The 23,832-nt window shown below is 54.5% G+C and overlaps 1 protein-coding gene across 1 annotated transcript; it reads left to right on the forward strand.

Annotated features, from left to right (window-relative positions):
- The first annotated feature begins 409 nt into the window (after positions 1 to 409).
- On the forward strand, positions 410 to 23,773 carry SARDH (sarcosine dehydrogenase). The gene is made up of 22 exons (XM_056505487.1): positions 410 to 603; positions 674 to 769; positions 1,382 to 1,685; positions 3,158 to 3,336; positions 3,724 to 3,903; positions 4,206 to 4,329; positions 4,445 to 4,545; positions 5,656 to 5,760; positions 6,145 to 6,274; positions 8,194 to 8,280; positions 8,396 to 8,486; positions 10,189 to 10,330; positions 11,702 to 11,785; positions 12,771 to 12,884; positions 13,396 to 13,534; positions 14,041 to 14,154; positions 15,276 to 15,423; positions 15,908 to 16,001; positions 19,971 to 20,133; positions 20,366 to 20,534; positions 21,477 to 21,612; positions 22,493 to 23,773. Exons 3-22 carry the CDS (start codon positions 1,388 to 1,390, stop codon positions 22,616 to 22,618), a joined length of 2,724 nt encoding a protein of 907 aa, XP_056361462.1. The 5' UTR covers positions 410 to 603; positions 674 to 769; positions 1,382 to 1,387; the 3' UTR covers positions 22,619 to 23,773.
- The last annotated feature ends 59 nt before the right edge of the window (positions 23,774 to 23,832 follow it).

Consider the following 23,832-nt stretch of genomic DNA (forward strand, 5'->3'; position numbering starts at 1 on the left):
CTCAGAGCTCAGCAGGGGTGGGTGATGCTGCCTGGGGGACCATGATGCTGCTGGGACCCCAATCCCTCCCACCAGCAGCCAAACCACAACTCCACCCCGACTTCTGCCTCTCCGAGATTACCAGCACGAGGCCCTTCAGCAGAACTTCTGTATCCTGCCCAAACAGGCCCTAATTCCAGGGGTGAGCCCTGGGCTGAAGGAACGACAAACCTTCAGCCTTAGAGATCTAAATCAAACCCTTATTTTTCTACCCAGCTCCAATTTAATTTTTTTTCTGAGCTCTCGGGTCTGGCTTGGGAGAGGTGTAAATTAATTTTAACTCTGCTCTTTGACTGGAGCCGCTGGGAACTGCAGCAGGAGGGTCAGATGGTGCCTTTCCTCACTGTGTTTGCTCTCTGGCATCCAGCTGACAGCTCCAGCCAGGGCTGAGCCAGCCCTGGAGGCTGCGAGTCCCCCTGGCCCCAGCTGGGCTGTTTGCTGTCTGCTGGCCACTGAGCTGGGGAGAAAAGCAGCATTTTCCTCCCTGCTTTGAATTTCTCCACTCTGCCAGGCTTTTTGTCTTGCTTGGGAAGCAGCAGAGCCACGAGAAGGGGAACAAGGGAGGTGAGTCTCTTTTTTTATCTGCTGGGGCTGGCTCTGCTCGCCTGCAAGTGCTGGTTAATATTTTTTGCAGCAGGGGACGGAAGAGGAGGAGGAGGAGAGCATCAGAGGAAGGCAGGGGCCCCACCATATCCTGGCAGGGAAAGGCAGCCTGGAGTGAGCCTTGCTGGTGAGTGGTGCCTGGTGGGAATGTCACAGCATTTCCAATGGGAGCCTGAAGCTTTGGGGGGACAGTGAGGGGACAGTGAGGGGACAGTAGGTGCTCTGGTGGCCACGTGGCAGCAAGCAGAGAGGTGATCCCCAGGGCAGACCCCGGTCATGGCCTGTGGTTTGTGTAGGGGGGTCTGTGTTGGCCCCACTGCACCCAAAATCTTGTTCCAGGAGCAAATCCTGAGCTGGGTCCTCAGCCAGGACCTGCACAGGGGTTGCAGTGTCCACAGGCAGGGTCTGTCCCTGTTTCTCCCCCACCCTGTGATAGGGAGCAAACCTGGAACCTTCCCTGTGGCCAAACAGCTCCTGAATTCTAGTGAGGGGAAAAAAAAAAAACAAAAAAGAAAAAGAAAAAAAAAAGGTTTATTGAGGCATGAGCGAGCACAGCGTTGCCGTGCCCTGGGAATCCCCAAGCCCCTTTTTCAGGGGTCCCTCTGGAGGGTGTTCGGGAGCTGCTCAGCCGGGAAAGGCGCCCAGGGATGAGCCCCAGGGCTCGCTCACCCTCTGCACGGCACCCAGAGGTGGGCGCCGAGCCGAGCCAGCCGCCAGCCAGGCAATCCGGGTTTTACAGGTGGACATGTCCTGCCTGAGCCGTGCCTGGCGGGCGGCAGCGCCCTGGAGAAGCGCCCGGCCCTTCAGCAGCGCCTCGGGCCCCACGGCCAAGAAGAGCGTCCCGTACCAGCAGACGCTGCGGGAGGAGGGTCCCGGGGGGGGCGCGCCCAGCCGGCCCCCGCCCGCCTCGGCGCAGGTGGTGGTGGTGGGAGGGGGCAGCCTGGGCTGCCAGACCACCTACCACCTGGCCAAGCTGGGGCTGAGCGGCGTGGTGCTGCTGGAGAGGGACCGCCTGACCTCGGGCACCACCTGGCACACGGCGGGTGAGTGCGGCACGGATGCTCGAGTGCGGGCAGGGATGCTCGCGGTGCGGGCAGGGATGCTCGAGTGCGGGCAGGGATGCTCGCGGTGCGGGCAGGGATGCTCGAGTGCGGGCAGGGATGCTCGCGGTGCGGGCAGGGATGCTCGAGTGCGGGCAGGGATGCTCGAGTGCGGGCAGGGATGCTCGCGGTCCGGGCACGGATGCTCGAGTGCGGGCAGGGATGCTCGCGGTGCGGGCAGGGATGCTCGAGTGCGGGCAGGGATGCTCGCGGTCCGGGCAGGGATGCTCGAGTGCGGGCAGGGATGCTCGAGTGCGGGCAGGGATGCTCGCGGTGCGGGCAGGGATGCTCGCGGTGCGGGCAGGGATGCTCGAGGTGCGGGCAGGGATGCTCGCGGTCCGGGCAGGGATGCTCGAGGTGCGGGCAGGGATGCTCGAGGTGCGGGATGCGCTCATCCCTGGGGCGGATCCAGCGTACAGCCTGATGAGGATGCGCTGCAGAGTTTTGGCAGTAAAGCCTGAAAATTTATCTTTTTTTTTTTTTTTTTCCATAATTTTTTTTAACCGTCCCCCAAATTTCCTTTTTGTTTTTTCCTCCACAAGATTTATGTGTCTGCGGGAAAAAAACCCACTTTATTCCCACAGTTCCCCGCCTCTCCTTCCTTTCTAAAGCAACTTTTCTTTGGCGGGAAGGCACATAAGCTTTTTTATAAATATAAATATAAATATAAATATAAATATAAATATAAATATAAATATAAATATAAATATAAATATAAATATAAATATAAATATAAATATAAATATAAATAAACTATAGATAATATATAGATAAAATATAGATAAAATATATAAATATATATATTTATGTATAAATAGATAAATGTATAAATATATAAATATATACGTATATAAATATATAAATATATATTAATATATATAAATAATTTTTTTTGCCCCAGTTATATATATATTATATATTATATATTATATATTATATATTATATATTATATATTATATATTATATATTATATATTATATATTATATATTATATATTATATATTATATGTTATATGTTATATATTGTATGTTATATATTGTATAGTATATTACACTTATATATAATATATAATATTTATATTTATATATAATCATATAAATATATAAATATGTAAATATATAAATATATAAACATATGAACATATAAATATATAAATATATATTTAAATATAAATAAATAAAAGCTTTTTTTTTTTTTCCCCCACTTTTGGGTTCCACCCCCTCCGCACCCCCTTCTCCCCACTCATTTAACGCCCGAAGAGAACAGAAACCGATGTTTTGTAGCATCCCCACAAATCCACGAGATGGAGCACGAGCCCCGCAGGGCGGCGCAGGGCCGGGGGTCCCTCTGTGCATCCCCCGCGGGTGCTGGGGAGGTGACACAGCGCCTGTCCCGCCCCGCGTGTCCCCGCAGGTCTCCTGTGGCAGCTGCGCCCCAGCGATGTGGAGGTGGAGCTGCTGGCGCACACCAGGGACGTGGTCAGCCGGGACCTGCCGGCCGAGACCGGGCTGCACACGGGCTGGGTGGAGAACGGGGGGCTCTTCATCGCCTCCAACAAGCAGCGCCTGGATGAGTACAAGAGGCTCATGTCGGTACGGGGTGGCCCCCGGCGCGGGGGGATGCAGGATTGGGGTGGTTTTGTGGTCTCTGAATGTCCCATCCCTCACTGCAGAGCAGCAGGTCGCCCTTCCAGGGCAGCCACAATCCGTCAAACTCCTGCAAAGTTGGCAAAATTAAATCCAGCCTTGCATTTAACTAGTGGTAGCATTGCTTTCCCCATTGTGCAGCATCATTTATCCAGCTGCACAGAAAGCTGGAATTCGGACACAGGGCCATATTCCCTGAAAAGTGAGCATCACCCCATGCTGGGTTTAGGGAGATAAACATGTCCTGGGATTCTCCTCCTCCTCCTCCTTCAGCAGCTTCATGGACAAAGCTTTTGCTCCTCCTGAGCTCCCGTTTTTCCTGTCCCTTGGCAGCTGGGGAAGGTGTACGGTGTGGAGTCCCACGTGCTGACCCCGTCACAGACCAAGGACCTGTACCCTCTGATGAACATTGATGACCTGTATGGCACCCTGTACGTCCCCAAGGATGGCACCATGGACCCTGCTGGCACCTGCTCCACTCTTGCCAGGGCAGCAGCTGCCAGAGGAGCTACGGTAGTTCTTAATTAGTGATTTATTCATAAATGCCTGATGGTTTCATCCTCTGCCTTCTTCACCTCCTCCTTTCTCACCGGGGCAGAGCTGCTCCTGCAGATTTGGGTTTTTCCCAAGAAGGGTGTTGTCCTCTTGGGTGGGTCACAGTGACAGAGCTGGCAGGATCCATGAGATCCAGGGGAAATAGAGGGTGCAAGAAAGACCTTTAGGAGCAAGACAAGGCACTCAGAACATTGCTTAGGTTCACTTTTCCCAGATCTGGGATTTAGGGTCTGGTGACCCTGTTGTGACTCTGCCACCAGATCATCGAGAACTGCCCTGTCACAGGCATCCAGGTGAGAACTGATGATTTTGGGGTGAAGAGGGTGCACGCAGTGGAGACAGCCCACGGGACCATCCAGACTCCCTGCGTGGTGAACTGCGCAGGTAGGGGGGCAGGGCACGGGGCTGGGGGGGTCTGCATTGCCCCTGGGGTGGCTTGGGTGCCCCTGCAGCTGTGTGGGGCACGGAGAGGGCTGAGCACGGGTTGTTGTCCCTGCAGGAGTGTGGGCACGGGCCCTGGGCCGGCTGGCGGGCGTGCACGTGCCGCTGGTGGCCATGCACCACGCCTACGTGGTGACCGAGCGCATCGAGGGCATCCAGGTCAGTGCTGCAGCTGCACCCGGCTGCTCTGCTCTGGGGACAGGGCTGCAGAGGCTGAGAGACCCCTGTCCCTCCCAGGGAACCCCCACCAGATCTGTGGGACCTCCTCATTCCTGCCAGGTCAGGCTCTGCTCTCAGGGGAGTGCTCCCCCCTTAGCAGGGCTGTCCGACCACCCTGAGCAGAGCCAGATTTAATATTTAACGAGGTTACAACCAGCAGGATGGTTTTTTTTCTCTCAGAATCTCTGTGTTTGGTGCCTGATAGCAGCAGTCATAAAGATCCCAGACCCTTTCTGAGCAAGCCCTGGCAGGCAGAGGTGCAGCTCTCCAAGCGTTTCTAAACTGCCCCAATAAATCTGTTCCTGCCATCTGGCTGTGGAGAACTGCTCTGGAGTTGAAATAGGCTCTTCATTCTCTCAGGCCCAGTGCACTGAGGGTGACACATTAATTAGTTTCCATCCTGCTGACACAGTCTGTGCCTGACCTTTCAGCAGGAGGTGCCTCGTAGTAAAAAGTGCTGTGGTCCATGATTACATTTCTGTCCCAGTGACTGCACTGGGCCGTATGCAGCAAGAAAGATTTCAGAGGAGAGGCTGCAGCTCGCAGAGCTCAGTGCCTCCTGTTCAATCCACTTAATTCCACTTGTCAACACGGGTTTCAGCAGGCCCTACACCGATTCTTCAGTGTTATCTAAATGTTTCCCCATCCATTATTCACAAGAACAAATCCCTCATTCTTCGTGCACCGCTGCCTGCGTGTCGAGCTGCTGCAGAGGAGGGATGATTGCTGAGCTAGGATCAACCACAGGGGCTGCTCCCGTCCCCAGGGCACCCCTGGGTGATGCTCAGGTTCTGTGTGAGCTGTTCTGTCCGTGGTTTGGCCAGGTTAGCTGGGTGCTTTCCCCTTGGGGCAACGCTGGTGCCCAAATTCTGCTGCTGATTGAGCACACACTTCATGCCCCATCCTCAGCAGGTCCCTGCTGCCCTCACTGTGCCCTGGCTTCTGCTGGGTGCTGTGGGGCTGTGCCCATGGCTCCTGCTGGGTGCTGTGGGGCTGTGCCCATGGCTCCTGGCCTCCCCTGACCCCTGGGCTCCCCCTCCCCTTTTTCAGAACATGCCCAACGTTCGCGATCACGACGCCTCGGTCTATCTCCGTCTCCAAGGCGATGCCCTCTCCGTGGGTGGATATGAGTCAAACCCCATCTTCTGGGAGGAGGTGAGTGCAGCAGGGAGGTTTTCTGGGGGAATGAGACAGGTTTCCAGGGAAGCCACCTCGGAGGAGTGGGTGTAGATGTGAGCCCCCACATCCTGCAGGTGCCAAGCTCTGGTGGCTGCTGGGGAAAGCAGAGGGAGCATCTCCCCTTTGGGGCTGTCTGTGGCACAGATATGCAGAGCAGAGGCAACAGCAGAGCCAGAAGCTGCTGTGCCCATCCCTCTATCCTTAATTCAGACTTCAGGGTTGTCTGGGTTGTTTGAGAAAACCCCAAAATCCCAGAGATTCAATGGAGCCTCGATTTATCTTCTCCGAGGCTGCCAGAGGTGAGAAGGTGTCACACCATCAGCTCTGTTCTATGTCCTGATTCCTGTTCCTCACCTTTAGGTATCTGAAAAATTTGCTTTTGGCCTCTTTGACCTGGACTGGGATGTTTTCATGCAGCACATTGAAGGTGCTGTCAACAGAGTGCCAGTTCTGGAGAAAACAGGAATTAAATCCACAGTCTGTGGGCCAGGTAAGGTGGCTGTGGTGACCACTGTGGTGGCACCAGGGTGGCTGGGTTTCTCCAAAGATCCTGCTGGAGGCAAAGGGAAACTTTATAACCTGGGGAGAAGAAAAACTCTGAATGCAGAGGAAGTGCTGCTAGTCTGGCTGCAGTGGTGGCATCTTCCAAGGGGTGGCATTCCAGGCCTAGACTGGGTGGAGAAATAGAATCACACATTCAGAGACTCACAGAGTGGTTTGACTTGGAAGGGATCTTCAGAAATTATCTAATTCCAGCTCCACTGCCATGGGCAGGGACACCTTCCACTCTCCCAGGGTGCTCCAAGCCCCTTCCAACCTCACCCTGAACACCTCCAGGGATCCAGGGGCAGCCACAGCTTCTCTGGGCACCCTGTGCCAGGGCCTCACCACCCTTGTTGTAAATAACTTCTATATTATAATTTCTTATAATCATATAGATTTCTTAAACCTAAATTGTCCCTCTTTCAGTTTAAAACCACTTCTCTGGGGAGCTGACTGCCAGTCTGGGAGTAAATGGATTTCCAGCTGATGTTGTGGCCACTGGACTGGAAAATTAAGGGGCAGATGTTTTTAAGCAGTGGCTGTTATTTTACCAAGTGTTATCTTCTATAATTATTTTTTATTACTTGCTCCTGGTCGAGTGACATTAGATTCACCAGATTTACATCCCAGGCAATCTGGTGTGGAGTTAAAGCCATCCCTGCAGTGGCAGCTGGAGGTGGTGCCAGACATTGAGCCCAAGCCTTGCACACTGGGTTTGGCCTTAAAATCCACAATGCACTAAAAAATCAACTGTAATAAAAGCCCTTTTTGCCTTGAGGGAAACTCTGTGGGTTGTATGAGGGGAAATCAGGGCACATCTCGTGCCCTGCAGCAGATCAAACATGACCCGTACGAGGTGGAGACTTTGGCCCTGGGTCCAGTGGTTTGATTGCACTGTGCTGTGAGCAGAGCAGAGCTGGCTGCTGCTGGATGAATGTCATTTGCCAAGGCTCAGCTCTCCTCCTTTCCTCCTTCTTGATTGAAACCAGCAGCCTGTGGCAGCTGAGTCATGCTGGGCAGAAGCAAATGGCAAAGGCTTTGTCCCCTGTGCTGTGTCACCATGCCAAGATCCCTGGAGCCCTCAGCCCTGTCCCAGGGCAAAGTCAGCCCTGCTGGCAGGGGAGGTGCTTTGGTTCTGCTCCATTAACTCCCTGAGTTTGTAGCCTGGAATATCTGTGCAGGGATACTGGCACGTGAGGAGCTGCTCTGGTGACTGGGGAAATATTCTGGCTCTGCTCCTGCCTTCTCTGGAGCAGGGATCAGGGGAAACAGACTGGGCATTGCTAGGTGGGGGAAAACCACACTGCACTCTGTTTTCCCTCTCTCCTTTTACGTGGATGGATGGATGGATGGATGGATGGATGGATGGATGGATGGATGGATGAACCACCATCAAACAAGGAGAAGGATTGCACACCTCTGTCAGGGGCTTTGCTGTCCTCTCTGGTGAGGATTTGTAGAGGGATTTCCATGGCTGATGGCCCTACCAAGTGGCTCAAAGTCATGGAGTTTCCCAGCAGGGACTGACAAATGTGGAATACACCATCAGGAAATCAGCCCAGATGTTAAAATGGCAACACAGATCAGTGCAGTCCTTGACTGGAGATTGGAAAGGGAAAAAGAGCCCTCACAGTGCCTTGTGCACCTTCTCTTGGGGAATCCACTTTGCTTCCCACCTTTTCAGTCTGACTCCAAAACCCTGCTGGGAAGTGCTGGGTGCTGGCCCAGCCCTGGCCCCACTGACCTCTCTGGCAGCAGGACGAGGTCAGCACAGGAGGCTGCAGGAAACCTGCTTGTAAAGTGTGTGACCTGTCCCCAGAGTGAGTGATCCTGGCCTCCCTGGCACATCCCCTCTCTGCTTCTCAGAGTCATTCACAGCTGACCACAAACCTCTCATGGGAGAAGCTCCAGAAGTCCGAGGGTTCTTCCTTGGCTGTGGCTTCAACAGCGCCGGTAAGAGACTCCTGGAGGGGTCACACCCAGCTGGCCTCGGATCCCAGGCAGATCCTGGCATTCCACAGCCGTGCTCGGCCTCCTGGCCTCACCTGCACCCTGCCCTGTTCCCCAGGGATGATGCTGGGAGGTGGCTGTGGCAGGGAATTGGCTCACTGGATCATCCACGGCCGGCCGGAGAAGGACATGTATGGCTACGACATCAGGCAAGTGCCCTGCCTGCCAGCTCCCTCCAGGGCACCCTCAGCCCCCGTTGCCCATTGGGGCATCCCTCTCCCCTGCTGCTCCTTGGGGTGCTTCTGAGGCAGGGCTGCCATCAGGAATGGGTGTCCAGGCAGTGTCTGTGTCCCTCCAAGGAGCCAGAATCAATTACACACAATGCTTTCATGGATGCACACGTGGGGTTTATCTCATTTGCCTCATTCCACACAAACAGCTTCCATCAGGCACAAGGAGATGGGGAAGGACGGGGTAATTACGTTTGGGTTTTGTTGTTCAATTAGTGCCGTGCCTAATCCTCTAAGTTAATAATCGGGGGGATGATTTCAACAGCACAAAGATTAGCTCAGCCCCCCCTGCAGCACCACCCGGGCTGGGAGCTGTGGCTGTGCAGATGTTGGCTCAGTAATTGCTTCTGACTTGCTTGATTGTCTTTGTTGGGTTTGGGCTTTCTCACAGGGCTGGGGACAAAGCTCTGAGAACCTCACGTTGCTGTAGTGGCCAAGCTGGTTGGGCTGTGGGAGTGAGGGACCTGCAGAGATGGGGGAGATGTCTTCAGCTGCCCCCTCCCACCACTGGGCTCAGGATGGGGATGGAGAGATGGAGAAATCCCACTGGGTTGGCAGCAGCACAGCCCCCCTGACCTGCACCCAGGGACCCCAGTCAGGAGCTTTGCACCCAAACATCTCCCGTGCCCCATGTGCCCTGTCATCGAGCTGTCAGTCCCATTCCTTCCTTTTGGTGACAATTGCCAAGCTCCTCTTTAAATAACTCCCTTTTCCACACATTTCAATATTTATCCTCTCAGAACATTTGCTTGTAAATATTTCATCTGGCAGCTGTTGCCCGCTTGCTGCTGTCAAAAATTTCAGCTCTTTGGTGAAGGGGCTGAGGCTTTAGGGGCAACCAGGGGTGCTGGTGACATGCCATGTGTCACCTTCTGCCAGCAGAGGAGGCAGCTGCTCTCACAACTCTTGGGGAGCACCACTTGGATTCCTTGCAGGGCTCAGCCCCATGCTCTGCCTCTCCTCTGTGCCCAGTCAGCAAGGAGGGAAGCTGAAAGTGTCCTTTTAGAAGTCCCTGAAATGGCATTTTGCCTTTCATGCCCTGCCTGGCTCCCTTTCTCCAGCCCTGGGAAAGGGATTGTGTCCCCTTTCTTGTGTCCAAGGCTGCTCCCCCTGAGTCACAGGTCTCTGGGATTAACAGCCTGACCATGGGCTGAGCTGGGACATTCCTTCAAGGAGATTTTCTGTTTGAAAGATGCAAATACTTAAAACAAATTGAAAATAATTTGAGTTTTATTTATATTTCAGCCTGGGGAGAATTGGGTGAAAAATATAAGGAATGTTCAGGACTCATTCCCTCATCAGGGCTGTGTTTAAACCCAGGTGTGCCCTGAGGCTGGTCCCATGTTGAAGTAAGGCAGAATTAACCTAAAGTTAATTTTTTTTTTTCTATTTCCCCTTCTCAGCTGGGCTGTATTCTGCTCCCAGTTGCTCTGGGGTGGGGCTGGGAGCTTGGTGGGGGCTGCAGCTCTGATGGTCAGCACCGAGCCCAGCTTGGCTCCTCTGCTCCTACCCACAAAACTGGAGCAGGAGGAGCAATTTCACACCAGCAGCTGCATCCACACCTGGCTCTGGTCAAGAAGGCCGTGAGCTGGTGGGCTCATCCAGATGTTGCACCTTGCAGGAGGTTCCACCACTCCCTGACCGACAACAACCGCTGGATCCGGGAGCGCAGCCACGAGTCCTACGCCAAGAACTATTCCGTGGTGTTCCCCCACGATGAGCCCCTGGCAGGGAGGAACGTGAGGAAGGACCCCCTGCACGAGGTGAGGAACCACCTGGGCTGGCCCTCACAGCAGCAAAGAGGAGCTCACAAGGAGTGGCTGCTCCCATCCATCCGTCCTGGGGAGATCCCACTGGGAGGGTTCTGTTTGCCCCTGGGCATTCCTGTGATATTTAATTCAGCAGATATGGATTAAGAGCCTGGTGATGGTCACTGGGCAAGGGAAAAGGGGAGAGGAGAGCTCTGAGGCTGAGTCCAACCTAGGGCCAGCTGAGAGGGCTGGGGATGCTGAGTGCTCACAGGAATCTCCTGCCTCTGCTCTCCCTGTGTCCTGCTCACAATTTAGCAGCAGTTTCTCCCCAAAGCATCTCTCAATGTGGAGTGAGGCTGGGGCACAAGGAGAGGGGTGGGAAGAAGGATGTGCCTTCGTGGAGGTGGTTTTGCCAGCATCTCCTCAATGGTTTTTCTCCCTGGAGCCACCAGCCAGGGCTCCCTCCTGCTCCAGCCCCTTCTTCACACAAATATCCATAGGTGAACACTCTCAAGATGCAGCACTTGAGAGAAAAACCCAATTCCCAGCACCCCCCAAATCCCTCAGCACCAGAGCCTCATCCCACTGCCAGCCCCAGCCCCAGCCCTGGCAAAACCACATTTCCCAAGCCCATTCCTGCTTCTCTCTGATTGACATCACACCATTCCTCTTCCAACTGGAGGGCAGAGGCTCAAGCACTAAAACAGACACCCCTGCCCACCAGCCCCCGGTGTTTGGTTGACAGCTCAGTTGTTTTCTGTCACTGAGGATGCAATTTATTTTTTAAGAGCACATCTAATAAGCGATGCCCACTTGACTGACAGGCTGCTATTTATCCATGCAGCTCCAGAACATGTGCTGTGTTTTATAAATAGGCACTGAATGATTTCTGAGATGTTCAACAAAATCTATTCTTTTCCGAACTGGAGGCTCCAAACAAAAATGTCTTAATGGATCCCTAATTAATTGCGTGCAGAGAGATTTTCCTGAGAGCACAGAGGAGGAATGAGAAGGTTGCCACATAAATATTAGATGTTGTTATATAATTACTCTGTAAACGTGGTGGGGGATCTTGCTCTCTGCATGTAGCATCTCTTGGTCAGTAATTTGGGTTTTGGTGGGATGCACAGCTGGGCTGTGGCTCTGCCCCTTGACCACCCTTGAGGAAACCACCCTGCCTGAGGGGACAAAAATCAGGCAATTCTTAGGTTTGACCCTGTTTTAAAAGACAAACTGCAGGGCTGATTTTGGCTGTTGATAGCCAAAGCCAAGGAGTCACATGTCTGATCTTGAGCCCACAGCTGCACCTGAGGGGGGCAGCCTGAGTGCTGCTCAAAAAGCTTTTTTAAAAACCAGCTAATTGTTCCCATTTCTTCTGTGCAGGAGCTGCTGCAGCAGGGCTGTGTTTTCCAGGAGAGGCACGGCTGGGAGAGACCTGGCTGGTTCAGCCCTGGGGGAGCAGCCCCGGTAAGAACAGCTGGGCTTCTGGGGGGTCTTCAGCCTGGAGACACCAGGACCCACCACTGAGAGCAGGGATTTTGGGGTGGGCACCCCTCACCATGACAGGGATGTTGAGGTGGGGTTCCATCCCCATGGGCAGGGATGTTGGAGTGAGGATCCATCACTGAGGGCGGGGATGTTGGCATGAGGATCCATCCTCTAGGATAAGGGTGCTCTGGTAGGACCCATCCCCATGGACTGGGATGTTGGGGTCAGAATCCATCACCATGGGCAGGGATATTGGGATGGGGATCCATCATTGAAAGCAGGGATATTGGGATGGGGATCCATCACCATGGGCTGGGATATTGGAGTGAGGATCCATCATTGAGAGCAGGGATGTTGGGATAGGGATCCATCCCCATGGGCTGGGATGTTGGAATGAGGATCCATCCCTTAGGACAAGGATGCTCTAGTAGGACCCATCCCCATGGACTGGGATGTTGAGGGGAGGATCCATCATTGAGGGCAGGGATGTTGGGATGAGGATCCATCCCTTAGGACAAGGATACTCTAGTAGGACACATCCCCATGGGCTGGGATATTGGAGTGAGGATCCATCCCTTAGGACAAGGATGCTATGGTCAGGACTCATCCCCATGGACAGGGATGTTGGGATGGGGATCCATCCCCATGGGCTGGGATGTTGGAATGAGGATCCATCCCTGAGGGCAGGGATGTTGGGATGAGGATCCATCCCTTAGGACAAAGATGCTGTGGTCAGGACTCATCCCTCAGGACAAGGATGCTCTGGTAGGACCCATCCCCACGGGCTGGGATGTTGGAGTGAGGATCCATCCCTAAGGGCAGGATTTTGGGGTGGGAACCCATCCCAGAGCTGAACAGGGATGCCAGGGTGGGCACCCACCAGCACAGCCATCTCCCCAGGAGTGGGGTGAACATGACAAGGAGTTCCTTGTCCTCTTCCTGCCTGTCCCTGCTCCCTGCCCAGGTCCTGGACTACGATTACTACGGCGCCTACGGCCGCCAGCGCCACAGGGACTACACCTACAACCGCCTGCTGGGGGACGAGTACACCTTCGACTTCCCCCCCCACCACGACATCGTGAGTGGGGCTGACAGCCCCCCTGCCCTGCCCAAACCCCCTGGGAGCTGGGGGGCTTCGAGCCTGTTCCCCATCGCTGCTCTGGGGGGAGCTGGTGGTGCTCGGAGGGAGGGGAAGCTCCAAAACAGCAAAAAGTGGCCCAAAAATATTGAGAGAGATGTGTAGCCCGTGCTCAGGAACCTCAGGGGAGAGGCCGTGGGAATTATGCTGCTGCTTTCCTAAAGTGCTGAGATGAGCTTGAGGGGAGAAAATTCAATTTGATAAAATGTGGGTGTTATTAATGATAGCTGTCACTGAGCTAGTGAGGTGAGGAATGGGATCAACTCTCAGAATGGCCTGTCAGGCTCGCTCCAGCTAACCCCTGATTCTTTCAGGAGCATTTTGAAGCCTTTCAAGGCACCAGGCGAGTGTCCTGGTATCGTTTCCTGTTACATAAATGGTTTAATTTGTGTTTCCCTTTGTGGGCTGAGAGCATGGCTCAGCCTCAACACCATGTTTGCTCTAATTGCAGATCAAGAACGAATGTTTAACGTGCAGGAACGCCCTGGCTCTCTTTGACATGTCTTATTTTGGGAAATTCTACCTGGTTGGACCCGAAGCTACCAAAGCAGCTGACTGGCTGTTCAGTGCTGATGTGAGCAAAGCTCCAGGTACAGGCTCAGCTCCTGGTTTTGCTGGGGAAATCTCGCCCCAAAGCAGCCCAGGGGAACCCAGACTGGCTTTCCCTTTCAAGGCAGCCTTTGCAGAGGGTGTGGGAAGTGTATGGGAGAGGCTGCTCTCCCTTCCCTCACCACGGTCTGGATTCTTCCTCATTTACACAGGGGCTCAGTGCTCTGAGCTCGGGGATGAAGGAGGGAGGATTCCCTCTGGCTCCAGCTGTGGCCCACATCTGGAGGTGCAGTGGGAGCTGCAGTAAATCAAGCACAACCCTCGCCAGCTGTGGTTTGTTGTCCCCTTTTCCAAGGCTGGGAAGCAGCTCCTGGCACTTCCAAGGATGCAAGAGGAAAGGTTAAAAAACACTATTCCTTTCCCCCTGCTGGCGCTGGGACACTCAGGGTCTGTCAGGGCAAAGCCAGGCGGGTGATTTCAGGTGATTTGCTGCACCCACCTCCCTCGGGGGCTGGCTGATGGGCAGCAGAGCCCGTGTGCCCCGCAGGCTCCACCGTGTACACCTGCATGCTGAACCGGCAGGGAGGCGTGGAGAGCGACCTGACCGTCAGCAGGATCAGCCCCGGGGCGCCGGGCTCCGCCCTGGCTCCTGCTTTTGAAGGTAAAACCCTGACCTGGCCGTGTCTGCCTGTGCTCAGCCTCCCAAGGTGAATCCCCAGGTTTCCTGCGGTGTCAGTGCACACAAAGACTTTTCCAGTCTTTGGGCAGGTTTGCTCACGCTGGAGGGGCTGATTGCATTTTCCTAATGGCAGCCACCTGGCTTTTTTCCAGCCCTTATCCCCGGTCCCTGTAACCTGATTATGGCCCCAGTGCCCGGGGCCCTGCGGTGCTCAGCGCTGTTATTGGGTTTGTCCAGCCCTGGTGGCGGCTCTGACCCCTGTCCCAGCCCTTATCAGCTGCAATTAAGGGGGATGGAAAAGCAGCAGAGCAGCCCTGGGGGCAGAAGTGGCATTAGGCAGTGTGGGGGAGGATGTGAGCTCGGCTCTGGCCAAGCACTGGGTGCCACAGAGCCCTGTCCCCACGCTGTGTCACCCTCAGCTGTGCCATGGGGCACTCTCACCCCGGCACTGTGGGGTGGCAGCGGTTTTTCCCTCCCTTGTGGGAGAATCCTTCCTGCCTGCTGTCTGGGACACTGGCAGGGGAAGCAGGGTGGGAAGTGGCTGGCAGAGCTGCAGGCTTTGTCGGGCGCTGCAGGAGTTTAATCACAGCAAAGTCTATTTTTCCAATTACAGTAGGTGGCTGCACTTATTATCATTGTGACAGAATAGCAGAGAGCAATTTCGTAGTGGCAGGAAAGACAGAGGGGAGATTGATTACATATTAATCAGCTCTCAAACACCATCCCTGGGGATTTTTCCACCCAGGATTACTGAGGAGATGAAATTCTTCCTTGCACTCAGTACAATTCCCACACTGGTTATGGGCTGGTCACTGTGGCATTCCCTGCTCCCACCTGTAGCTCACAGCTCCCTCCACACTTGAGGGTGACAGAAGTGCAGCTGGTCTCAAGGAGTTTTTTTCCTGTGATGCTCACACACACTTTCACTGTTAATGGTCATTTGGTTTTCAGTGTTCTGAGCCCCACAGGCCTTCCCTAATCCCACTACTCTTTAACCCCCCCTTTTACTGGCAGTCCCCACCCAGGGCTGGGCAAGCTGCAGAGCAGAACCAGCCCAGCCCAGCTCTCTCAGCCCTGAAAGGCTGCCCGGGGCTGTGTTCCAGGGGATGGCTATTACCTGGCTATTGGTGGGGCTGTGGCTCAGCACAACTGGTCCCACATCACCACCGTGCTGCAGGACATGAAATTCCAGTGCAAACTCCTTGACTGCTCGGAGGAGCTGGGCATGATGAGCATCCAGGGCCCTCTGAGGTGAGCAGTGGAGGGAGGGATGGAGGGATGGAGGGAAGGATGGAGGGAGGGATGGAGGGAGGGATGGAGGGAAGGATATTGGGGTGGAAGGAGAGATGGAGAGAAGGATGCTGGGGTGAAAGGAGGGATGCAGGGATGGAGGGAGGGATGCAGGGGTGGAAGGAGGGATGGAGAGAAGGATGCTGGGGTGAAAGGAGGGATGCAGGGATGGAGGGAGGCTTGCCTCAGGTGCAGGTGCCTGTGTTCTGCAGGGGTAGGTGTGAGCCCCATGACAGTGAGTGCTGATCTGGCTGGGGTATCACTCCATTTTCCACGGAACTGAAATTTCTTTTGAGGCTCCCGCAGCATTTCTCATCAGCTCAGCTCCTCTTTGGAGTGAGAAGTCTGTCTTGCCAGCAAGATGAGGGAGCAGGTTCTGGGGACACCCCTCAGGGCAGGCTGGCAGCTGAGTCCCCTCCTGTGCCCCCTTTGCTGTTTCCCACAGCCGTGTTGTCCTCCAAGAAGTGCTGGACACCGACCTCAGCAACGAGGCCTTCCCCTTCTCCACACACAAACTCACCACAGCTGCAGGCTGCCAGGTAGGGAGGGGCCCCTCCCCGAGCTGCCCTCGAGCTCTGGGCACCCACAGCCTGACAGCCAGGCATAGAACCCCACACTGCTTTGGGTTGGGAGGGACCTGAAATGTCGTCTTGTTCCACCCCCTGCCATGGCAGGGACACCTTCCACTGTCCCAGGCTGCCCCAAACCCTGCCTGGAACATTTCCAGGGATGGGGCAGCCACAGCTGCTCTGGCCAAACTCTGCCTGTTAGGAACGTGTCTGCCTCCACCTCATTGCAGAGAGTTGGGTTGTGGTTTTTGTAGGAAAATCCCAAAACCCAGAGTGAGAAAAGGGTGTTTCCCCCCTGACTGCCTGCCAGGTGCCATCCTGCTGTGCCAGTGGTGCCCCAGCACTGAGCCTGGGGAAGGGACAGGGTGACTCATGGCTGTGCAGAGGTGCTGGAGGAGCGAGAGGCGCCTCCTTGGATTAGGGAGAGCATCAGTGATGAGATCTGCCTGACACTCCAGACACTTTCCATTTGCCCCTCCTCATAAAAAAATGGGGACAATTTAATGCAAAGCTTGTCAGGTGCTGGCAGTAGGGACTGGGCAGGCTGGGTGCTGCTGTGTTTGATCACAGGAGAAGCCTGACAGCCCTAAGCTTCCTATCCAGGCACAAATCACCCTGCTTCTGCCCAGGCTCCAGGGCTCACTTATGCCCTGAAGCTGTTGATTGAGCCTGCTTGAAACACCCTAAATAGAAGAGCTGGTGGCCATGAAATGTCATTTTTCTCAAAGGAGAAATGTCCTGTCCAACCTGCTGCTGGCAAGTTTGGGTTTCAGTGAAAAGCTTTGGCAAGGTTTCCTGGAGAAACTCTGATTTCTCAGGGATGTTTATCCCATGTGAAATATTCCTATGGTTGCATAAACACTTTGAAAAGAGGGTGGAGTTTGTACCCTCTGCTTTCCATGGGAAACCTGGGCAGCCATGATCCCAGAGCATCCCTCTCCTGCAGCATGAGCTGCCTGGGAGGAGGGACCATGCCCAGGACTCAGGCTGGTGCCTGGTGGGGGATGAAGGAGGTGAAGGTGAAGCAGTAAATCTCATAAAAGGCAGCAGGAGAGCCAGGAGCTGCAGCAGGCTCATGTTAAGGAAATTGGGTTAAGCCACGTGCAGCCACTTTTCATTCAGAATTAAAATGGCTTTAATTCGACTGCAGCTGCCTCTGAAGGGATTGCTGTAAATCAAATTAGAGTGTCTTGATTCAGGAGCCTGGCCAGGCCTTAAGGTGGTTTAACTAAGGCACAGATTTTGCCCAGGTCAGATTAATCTCCAAACCATTGTCATCAATGCACCCTGAGCTTTGGGTGCCCAGCTCAACCCACAGAGACTTCAGTGTCCCTTGGAGGGAACCATGGCCTGGGGGACTTCAAAGCCAATCCACTGGTGCAGTTTGTCCAAAATGCTGGATTTTAGCCTCCATTAATCCTCCCCACACCCTCCCTTGTCAGCCTGTAGCAGACTGATATCATCTTGTAATAATCTGCTTATCCCCTGGGAAAGGTGTAGAAATGTTCCTGTCTCCACGGGTGTGATGAGTTTATTTGCATTTCACTTCAAGTTTGTTATAAATAATCCAGTCCTTCAAGGAAGACAGAGCTGGCAGAAGTTTTGTGGGTTCTTTGAGGTGTAAATTCTCTGATGGACAGAGCAAAGCTCTCCTGCCAGGGCCACCCTTCAGCAGATCTTTATCCCACTGGATGATGGATAGCAGGGACCCCATCCCACACCAGATTTAGTGGGAGGATTTCTCAGGGCAGCAGGTTGAAGCCCTTGCTGATATTATCACCTTCCAGGGGGATTAAACTGAACCCAGCATCTTAAAAAAGTTATCACCGAGATTTTCCTGCATTAACTCAGTAGTTGAACAAAATCAGCTGGAGTCAAAGGAGAGTTCCAGCAGAGTTAATGACTCTGGAAATTATGGACTGGTTTGTGAGTTTATATATAGAGTCTCTCATTGTATGGAACAGCAGAGAAAGGTCCCCTTTTGAATCTCACTGCTGGAGGCAGGGGAAAATTCAGGTTTTCATTTTCTACAATACCTAGAATGCTTTTGAATTGCTGCACAAAAACCCAGGAACTGAGGCTGTTTCACAGCTCCAGCTGGAAGACCTGTTCCAATGGGAATCCAGCAGAGCTGCTGAGTCCAGCCCCCAGCACTCCCCTCCCTGGTGGGATGTGAATCCTGCCTGGGCTCCATACACGTGGGGCAGCCCCAGTCCCTCCCTGTGCTGAGCTGATCCTGGCACCCAGATTTCCAGGGCTGCCTGATTTCTGTGGGGCCCTTGCTGGGATGCTCATTCCCCTGGAGCACTGGTGGTTTGAGAGGGAGTTTCTCCCAGGAGTAACTTGCTCTTGATTGCAAAGAGCACTCCAGCAGCAGTCACAGACGGGGTTAATGAGCCAGGAAGTTGCCTGTCAATCCCCAGAGCATCTCCTGCCCCAGTGAAGATGGAAGCTGCCTTCAGCAGCCTCATCTCTGGCTGTTCCCTAATTAGATGGCACCTTTGTGTAGAGGAAAAGGCTTCTCTGAGCCCCCTGTGCTCCTGGGGAGGGGTTGCCAACCTTTGTGCCTCCCTGCAGGGCTGTGCCAGGGACCAGGGCAGGGCTCAGGAGGAGCCTCAAAGTAAATTCCCCATCCTAGGTGTTCCTTCCTCCTCCCCATTCCTTTTGCAGAGGTTGAGGCTTCTCACAAGCTGCCCTAAACTCTGCTTGAGGACAGGATTTTTGTGCTGTGGATTTGGGTTCCCAGCTGTGCCCCCTGGGCACTTCTGCCTGCCTTGGGCAGCAGCTGCTGGTGTCTGCTTGCATTTGTCTCCAGAATTAGAGAGCACAGCTGGCACCAGCTCTGCTTGGAGTAAGAGCTCAGCAAATGGCAAAATGCAGCTTCTGTCCCAAACACACCCAGAGCCAGCATGGCCAGACCAGCCCCAAGGCCACCAGAACCAGCCTGGAGTGTGTCCTGAGCTGGAAACTCTCTGTTAACAGGGCAGATCACAACCCAGAGTGAAACTCCGGAGTTAATCTCTCCCCCAAAGTGAGCTCTGTGCTTGCAGTGGATGTGTATCTGAAGGGATGGACCAGAGGGGGTTTGTGGGGGTGGAAATGGAGAAATACAATGGGATGAATCAGAGGGAAAGGCAGCTCAGACTCAAGGGCTGTCTCCAGGGAAAGTGCCTGAGTTGGGCTGGTCCCAGCTGGCCTGGAAAGCTTTGGGGCTGGAGACATTTCGAGGCCAGCAGGAGGGTGCAGGCAGGGCTGGTGGAGCACAGGCAGGGCAGTCTGTTCCCTGGGACTGCAGCCAGGCTCCATCCTGGGAATGAGCCTTCTCTGGAGAGGCACTGAGTCCCTTGTGCCAGTCTGCTCATTCCTCCTTGGAGCTTCTTGCTCCAAGTGTGGGGCTCATCTGACAGCACAGCTTGGGGACACAACCTCTGGGGGAAACCTGAGCATTTCCTGCTGGGAGTGGGATGTGGGTCAGGACACTGAGCTCAGCCCCTGCCCAGGAGCCTTTGGGTGCCTCTGGCTGTCCCAGAAGGGAACATCCCTGTGGGAGGGACATGAAGTGCCCCAAAAGCAGGACAGTCCTGCTGGGGACCAGTTCCCTGTCTCAATGGATCAGCAGAGGGAGACAAAAGCTCGGCTGGAGCTGGAGCATCACATCTCACCCCAGCCCTGGGATCTGCAGCCAGAGGATGCTGCCAGCAGCCACCTCTGCCCACTGGCACTGATGGTAGCTGAGTTTGAGGTACCAGGTTTAGGCTGTTCAGAGATGAGGAATTCTCTCTCACCTGTCCTTGTGCAAGGAAGGAGAGCACAGAATGCCTTCCAGCACAAGGCTCCCACAGGGCTCCCAGGCAGAGCTGCCTGTTCCCCTGACGCAGGAGCGCGTGGCCTGTCCCAGCCCAGCTCCAGCCCAGGGATGTTTGCCCTCTTGCCTTGCAGGTGCGTGCCATGAGGCTGTCGTTCGTGGGCGAGATGGGCTGGGAGCTGCACGTGCCCAGGGCTGACTGTGTGAGGGTTTACCGGGCGGTGATGGAGGCAGGAGCCCGGCACGGCATCGCCAACGCCGGCTACCGAGCCATCGACAGCCTCAGCATCGAGAAAGGTCCTGCCTCTCCCCAGCACCACCCTCTGCTTCCCTCCAGCACAGGGACCAGGGCAAGGAGCTTCTCCTCAGCTCCAGGGGGGTTAGTGGGACTGGAGGTGTGGCAGTCTCAGAATGCTGAGAATTCCCCTGTGTGAGCTCGTGTTAGCCAGGGCAGCGGGGGTGCAGGGGCAGGGGGGTGTTCTGTCCTGGTGCTTGGCAGGGGCAGTGGGTGACGTGCTGGCTCCTGCAGGGTACAGGCACTGGCACGCTGACCTGCGCCCTGATGACACCCCGCTAGAAGCAGGGCTGGCCTTCACCTGCAAGCTCAAGTCCAGCATCCCCTTCCTGGGCCGGGAGGCTGTGGAGGCTCAGAAAGCCAAGGGCATCTTCCGCCGCCTGGTGTGCTTCACCACAGACGAGTGAGTGCTGCTGCTGGATCCTCTGTGCTGGATCTGCTGTGTGCTGGATCCTCTGTGCAGGATCTGCTGTGTGCTGGATCTGCTGTGTGCTGGATCTGCTGTGCAGGATCTGCTCTGTGCAGGATCTGCTGTGTGCTGGATCTGCTGTGTGCTGGATCCTCTGTGCAGGATCTGCTGTGTGCTGGATCTGCTGTGTGCTGGATCTGCTGTGTGCAGGATCTGCTCTGTGCAGGATCTGCTGTGTGCTGGATCTGCTGTGTGCTGGATCTGCTGTGTGCTGGATCCTCTGTGCTGGATCCTGTGTGCTGGATCTGCTGTGTGCTGGATGCTCTGTGCTGGATCTGCTGTGCAGGATCTGCTGTGTGCTGGATCTGCTGTGTGCTGGATCCTCTGTGCTGGATCCTGTGTGCTGGATCTGCTGTGTGCTGGATCCACTGTGCTGGATCCTCTGTGCAGGATCTGCTCTGTGCAGGATCTGCTGTGTGCTGGATCTGCTGTGTGCTGGATCCTCTGTGCTGGATCCTCTGTGCAGGATCCTCTGTGCAGGATCTGCTCTGTGCAGGATCCCCATTGTGCTTTATCCCCTCTGTGCTGGATCTGCTCCCTCCTGGCCCCCCCAGCCCCAGGACCACCCCTGCAGCAGCACCTCCAGCCAGCCCTGCGTGCTCACACACAGGTGCCACACCTGGACACATGTGGGGCTCGGCTGAGAGCCAGCTCAGCTGTTTTCCATGCTCTAATTCCACCTCTAATTTAAATCCCACTGCAAACCCCCTGTTGGAGATTTACTGGGAGCTACAAGTGGTGTGAGGGGGTTGAATTTGTTTTGCCTGGGAGGTTTTGCAGATTGGGCTGGAGGCACTGTGGGTTTCAAACAGAGCCTGTGGGCAGTGTGAGCCCAGGCAGACCCTGTGCCGTGGCAGCCCTGCCCTTGCCTTGCAGGAAGGTGCCCATGTTCGGCCTGGAGGCGGTCTGGAGGGACGGCAGGGTGGTCGGCCACATCCGGCGGGCAGATTTTGGCTTTGCCATCGACAAAACCATCGCCTACGGCTACATCCGTGACCCTGCGGGGGGCCCGGTGAGTGCAGCCCCCGGGGCTGAGCCCCCTGCCCTGCTCTGCACACACCTGGGACAGCAGCTCCCTCTGATTCCCCTCTGCAGGCTGAGGGATGTCACGGCTCTGTGACAAATTGCTGTCACCCACTGTCACTGGGTGAGGCACATACACGGCTCAAGTGCTGCCTCGGGTGTTAATTGCAAACAAATATTCAATTGCAGTAGTGAATTAGTTAATGTTGTCGGGAGCAGTGGCCAATAGGAGGAGGGCAGGCTCTTAATTAGCCCTGGGGGACTCCTGGGTAATCGGTCAGGTGCCCTCATTAAGCAGCGTGCTGTGGGCACAGGGGTTGGGGTGACACCTCCAGGGACCCTGTCTGTGCCAGCCAAGAGCTGTGTGTGTGCTGTGATCCCTGCTCCTGCTTGCCTTGGCTTTTCATCCTGCATCCCTGCAAGAGTCCCAAGGCAAGTGGGTTTGTGGGCCAGCTGACCCTGGGAACCCCATTTTCTCCCAGTGATCAATGTTCCTCCTTTTCATTTTCCCTTTCCTTTTCCTCTCTCCTTTCCTGTTTTCCCTTCTCCTTTTTTCCCTTTACCTTTTTTCCATTTCCCTTTTTTCCCTTTCTTCCCTTTCCCCTGTACTTTCATTTCCCCCTTTTTCTATCCATTGTATACCACCCCATGGCTAAAATGAGAAACCTAAAATTTTAAAACACTGATTAATTTTTTTTTTTAAGAGGATGCTTTTAACAGCTTTCTTCCTCCTTTCCTCACATCCTCTTGGGATGGCAGAGCCGGGTTTTCTGCAGAGAGCAGATGTGTGGGGTGGGTGGGAGCTTGCCCAGGGATGGGGCTGGGATGCTGGTGCCCTGCAGGGGTTTTTCCATGGCTCTGCCTTGCAGGTCTCCCTGGATTTTGTGAAGAGTGGCAGCTACGAGCTGGAGAGGATGGGAGTGACCTTCCCTGCCCGGGCTCACACCAAGTCCCCGTTCGACCCCGACAACAAACGTGTGAAAGGCTTTTACTGAGAGGGCAGAGGAGCTGCTGGCTGAGCCCCAGCCCCAGGAGCCCCAGCTGGCTCTGGGGTCAGCAAGAGCCAGGCACCAGCCTGGAAATCCTCAACGTGGGTCAAATTAGAGCAGAGAGGAGGAAGAGATTCCAAAGACTCTAAAGCTGTTTCCCAAGTGAAGCGATGCCACTGCAGCAGTAATTCTTTTCCATGGGTTAATTGGCCTGCAGACACTTTGGTCTCACTGCACATGAAGTGGTTTCAATTCTTGACTTTGCTGGAAACTCTTTTCCCCCAAATGTAGTTTCATGCTGCCTGGAAATGATTTTTTTTTTTTTTTTTTTAGCTAACTCTGCTGTTAATACAGCTGGAGCCTCCAAACCTGCCGTCCCTGTGGTGCCTTGGTGTGTCTGTCCCCACTGCCATGGGTGTCACCTCATCCTGCTGTGGAGGGAAGGGGCAGCAGTGCAGGGTCATTGCCCAGGCTGGTGCTGGGGGTTCTTCTCTGCCAGTGCTGTTTGTGTTTGTGTGTCACCATCCCAGAATCATGGAACAGTTTGGGTTGGAGGGGATCTTAAAGCCCATCTCATTCTGTGGGTTCCATGGGCAGGGACACTTTCCTCTACCCCAGGCTGCTCCAATCTGGCCTTGGACTCTTCCAGGGATCCAGGGGCAGCCACAGTTTTCCTGGGCTGCTCCTGGCACGGTGTGGTGTAAGGTGCCAGCAGGAGCACTGACCCCACAGCTGCCCTTGGCCCCATCCTCTGGCAGCTCCCTGCTCCCTTTGGCATTTCCCAAAGGTCACCTTGGGGATGCTGGCAGAGGCTGAGCTGTGAGCTCAGAGCCCTGCAGCCCCTGGCAGCTCAGAGCCAGCCTCGGGGGCAGCAGGGAGGCTTTGCCCTCTCACGCACACAGCCTGCACTGAAGGCATCAGCAATCCCCACCACCAGCCCTTGCTCTGGTCCCCTCACCGCGCTCTCTGACGAAGCTTTCACCCGCCTCAAGAAATAATCTCACTCCCTGCTCTTCCCTTTTTTTCCCTTGACTAGGTTTGCTTGGGTCATACCCTCTTTAGAGCTGATTTCAATTCCTTACCCTCGTGCCACGGGCAAGAGCGTGAACTCTGAAATGCTTTGGTTTTACTGAAAACATTAAAAAACAAGATTGAGATGAATTTTTCTCTTGAATAGGAGGTGACTGCCCTCCCCCTGGCAGAGGGAGGGCAGGGGAGGG

Source organism: Oenanthe melanoleuca, chromosome 17, assembly GCF_029582105.1.
Source record: "Oenanthe melanoleuca isolate GR-GAL-2019-014 chromosome 17, OMel1.0, whole genome shotgun sequence".
Lineage (NCBI taxonomy): Eukaryota > Metazoa > Chordata > Aves > Passeriformes > Muscicapidae > Oenanthe > Oenanthe melanoleuca.

Coding starts and splice junctions, on each gene's coding strand:
- SARDH (XM_056505487.1), top strand. CDS start 1,388: ATGTCCTGCCTGAGCCGTGCCTGGCGGGCGGCAGCGCCCTGGAGAAGC. Junction 4,330..4,444: donor CTGCGTGGTGAACTGCGCAG/GTAGGGGGGCAG, acceptor TTGTCCCTGCAG/GAGTGTGGGCACGGGCCCTG. Junction 16,002..19,970: donor CCACAGCTGCAGGCTGCCAG/GTAGGGAGGGGC, acceptor CTTGCCTTGCAG/GTGCGTGCCATGAGGCTGTC.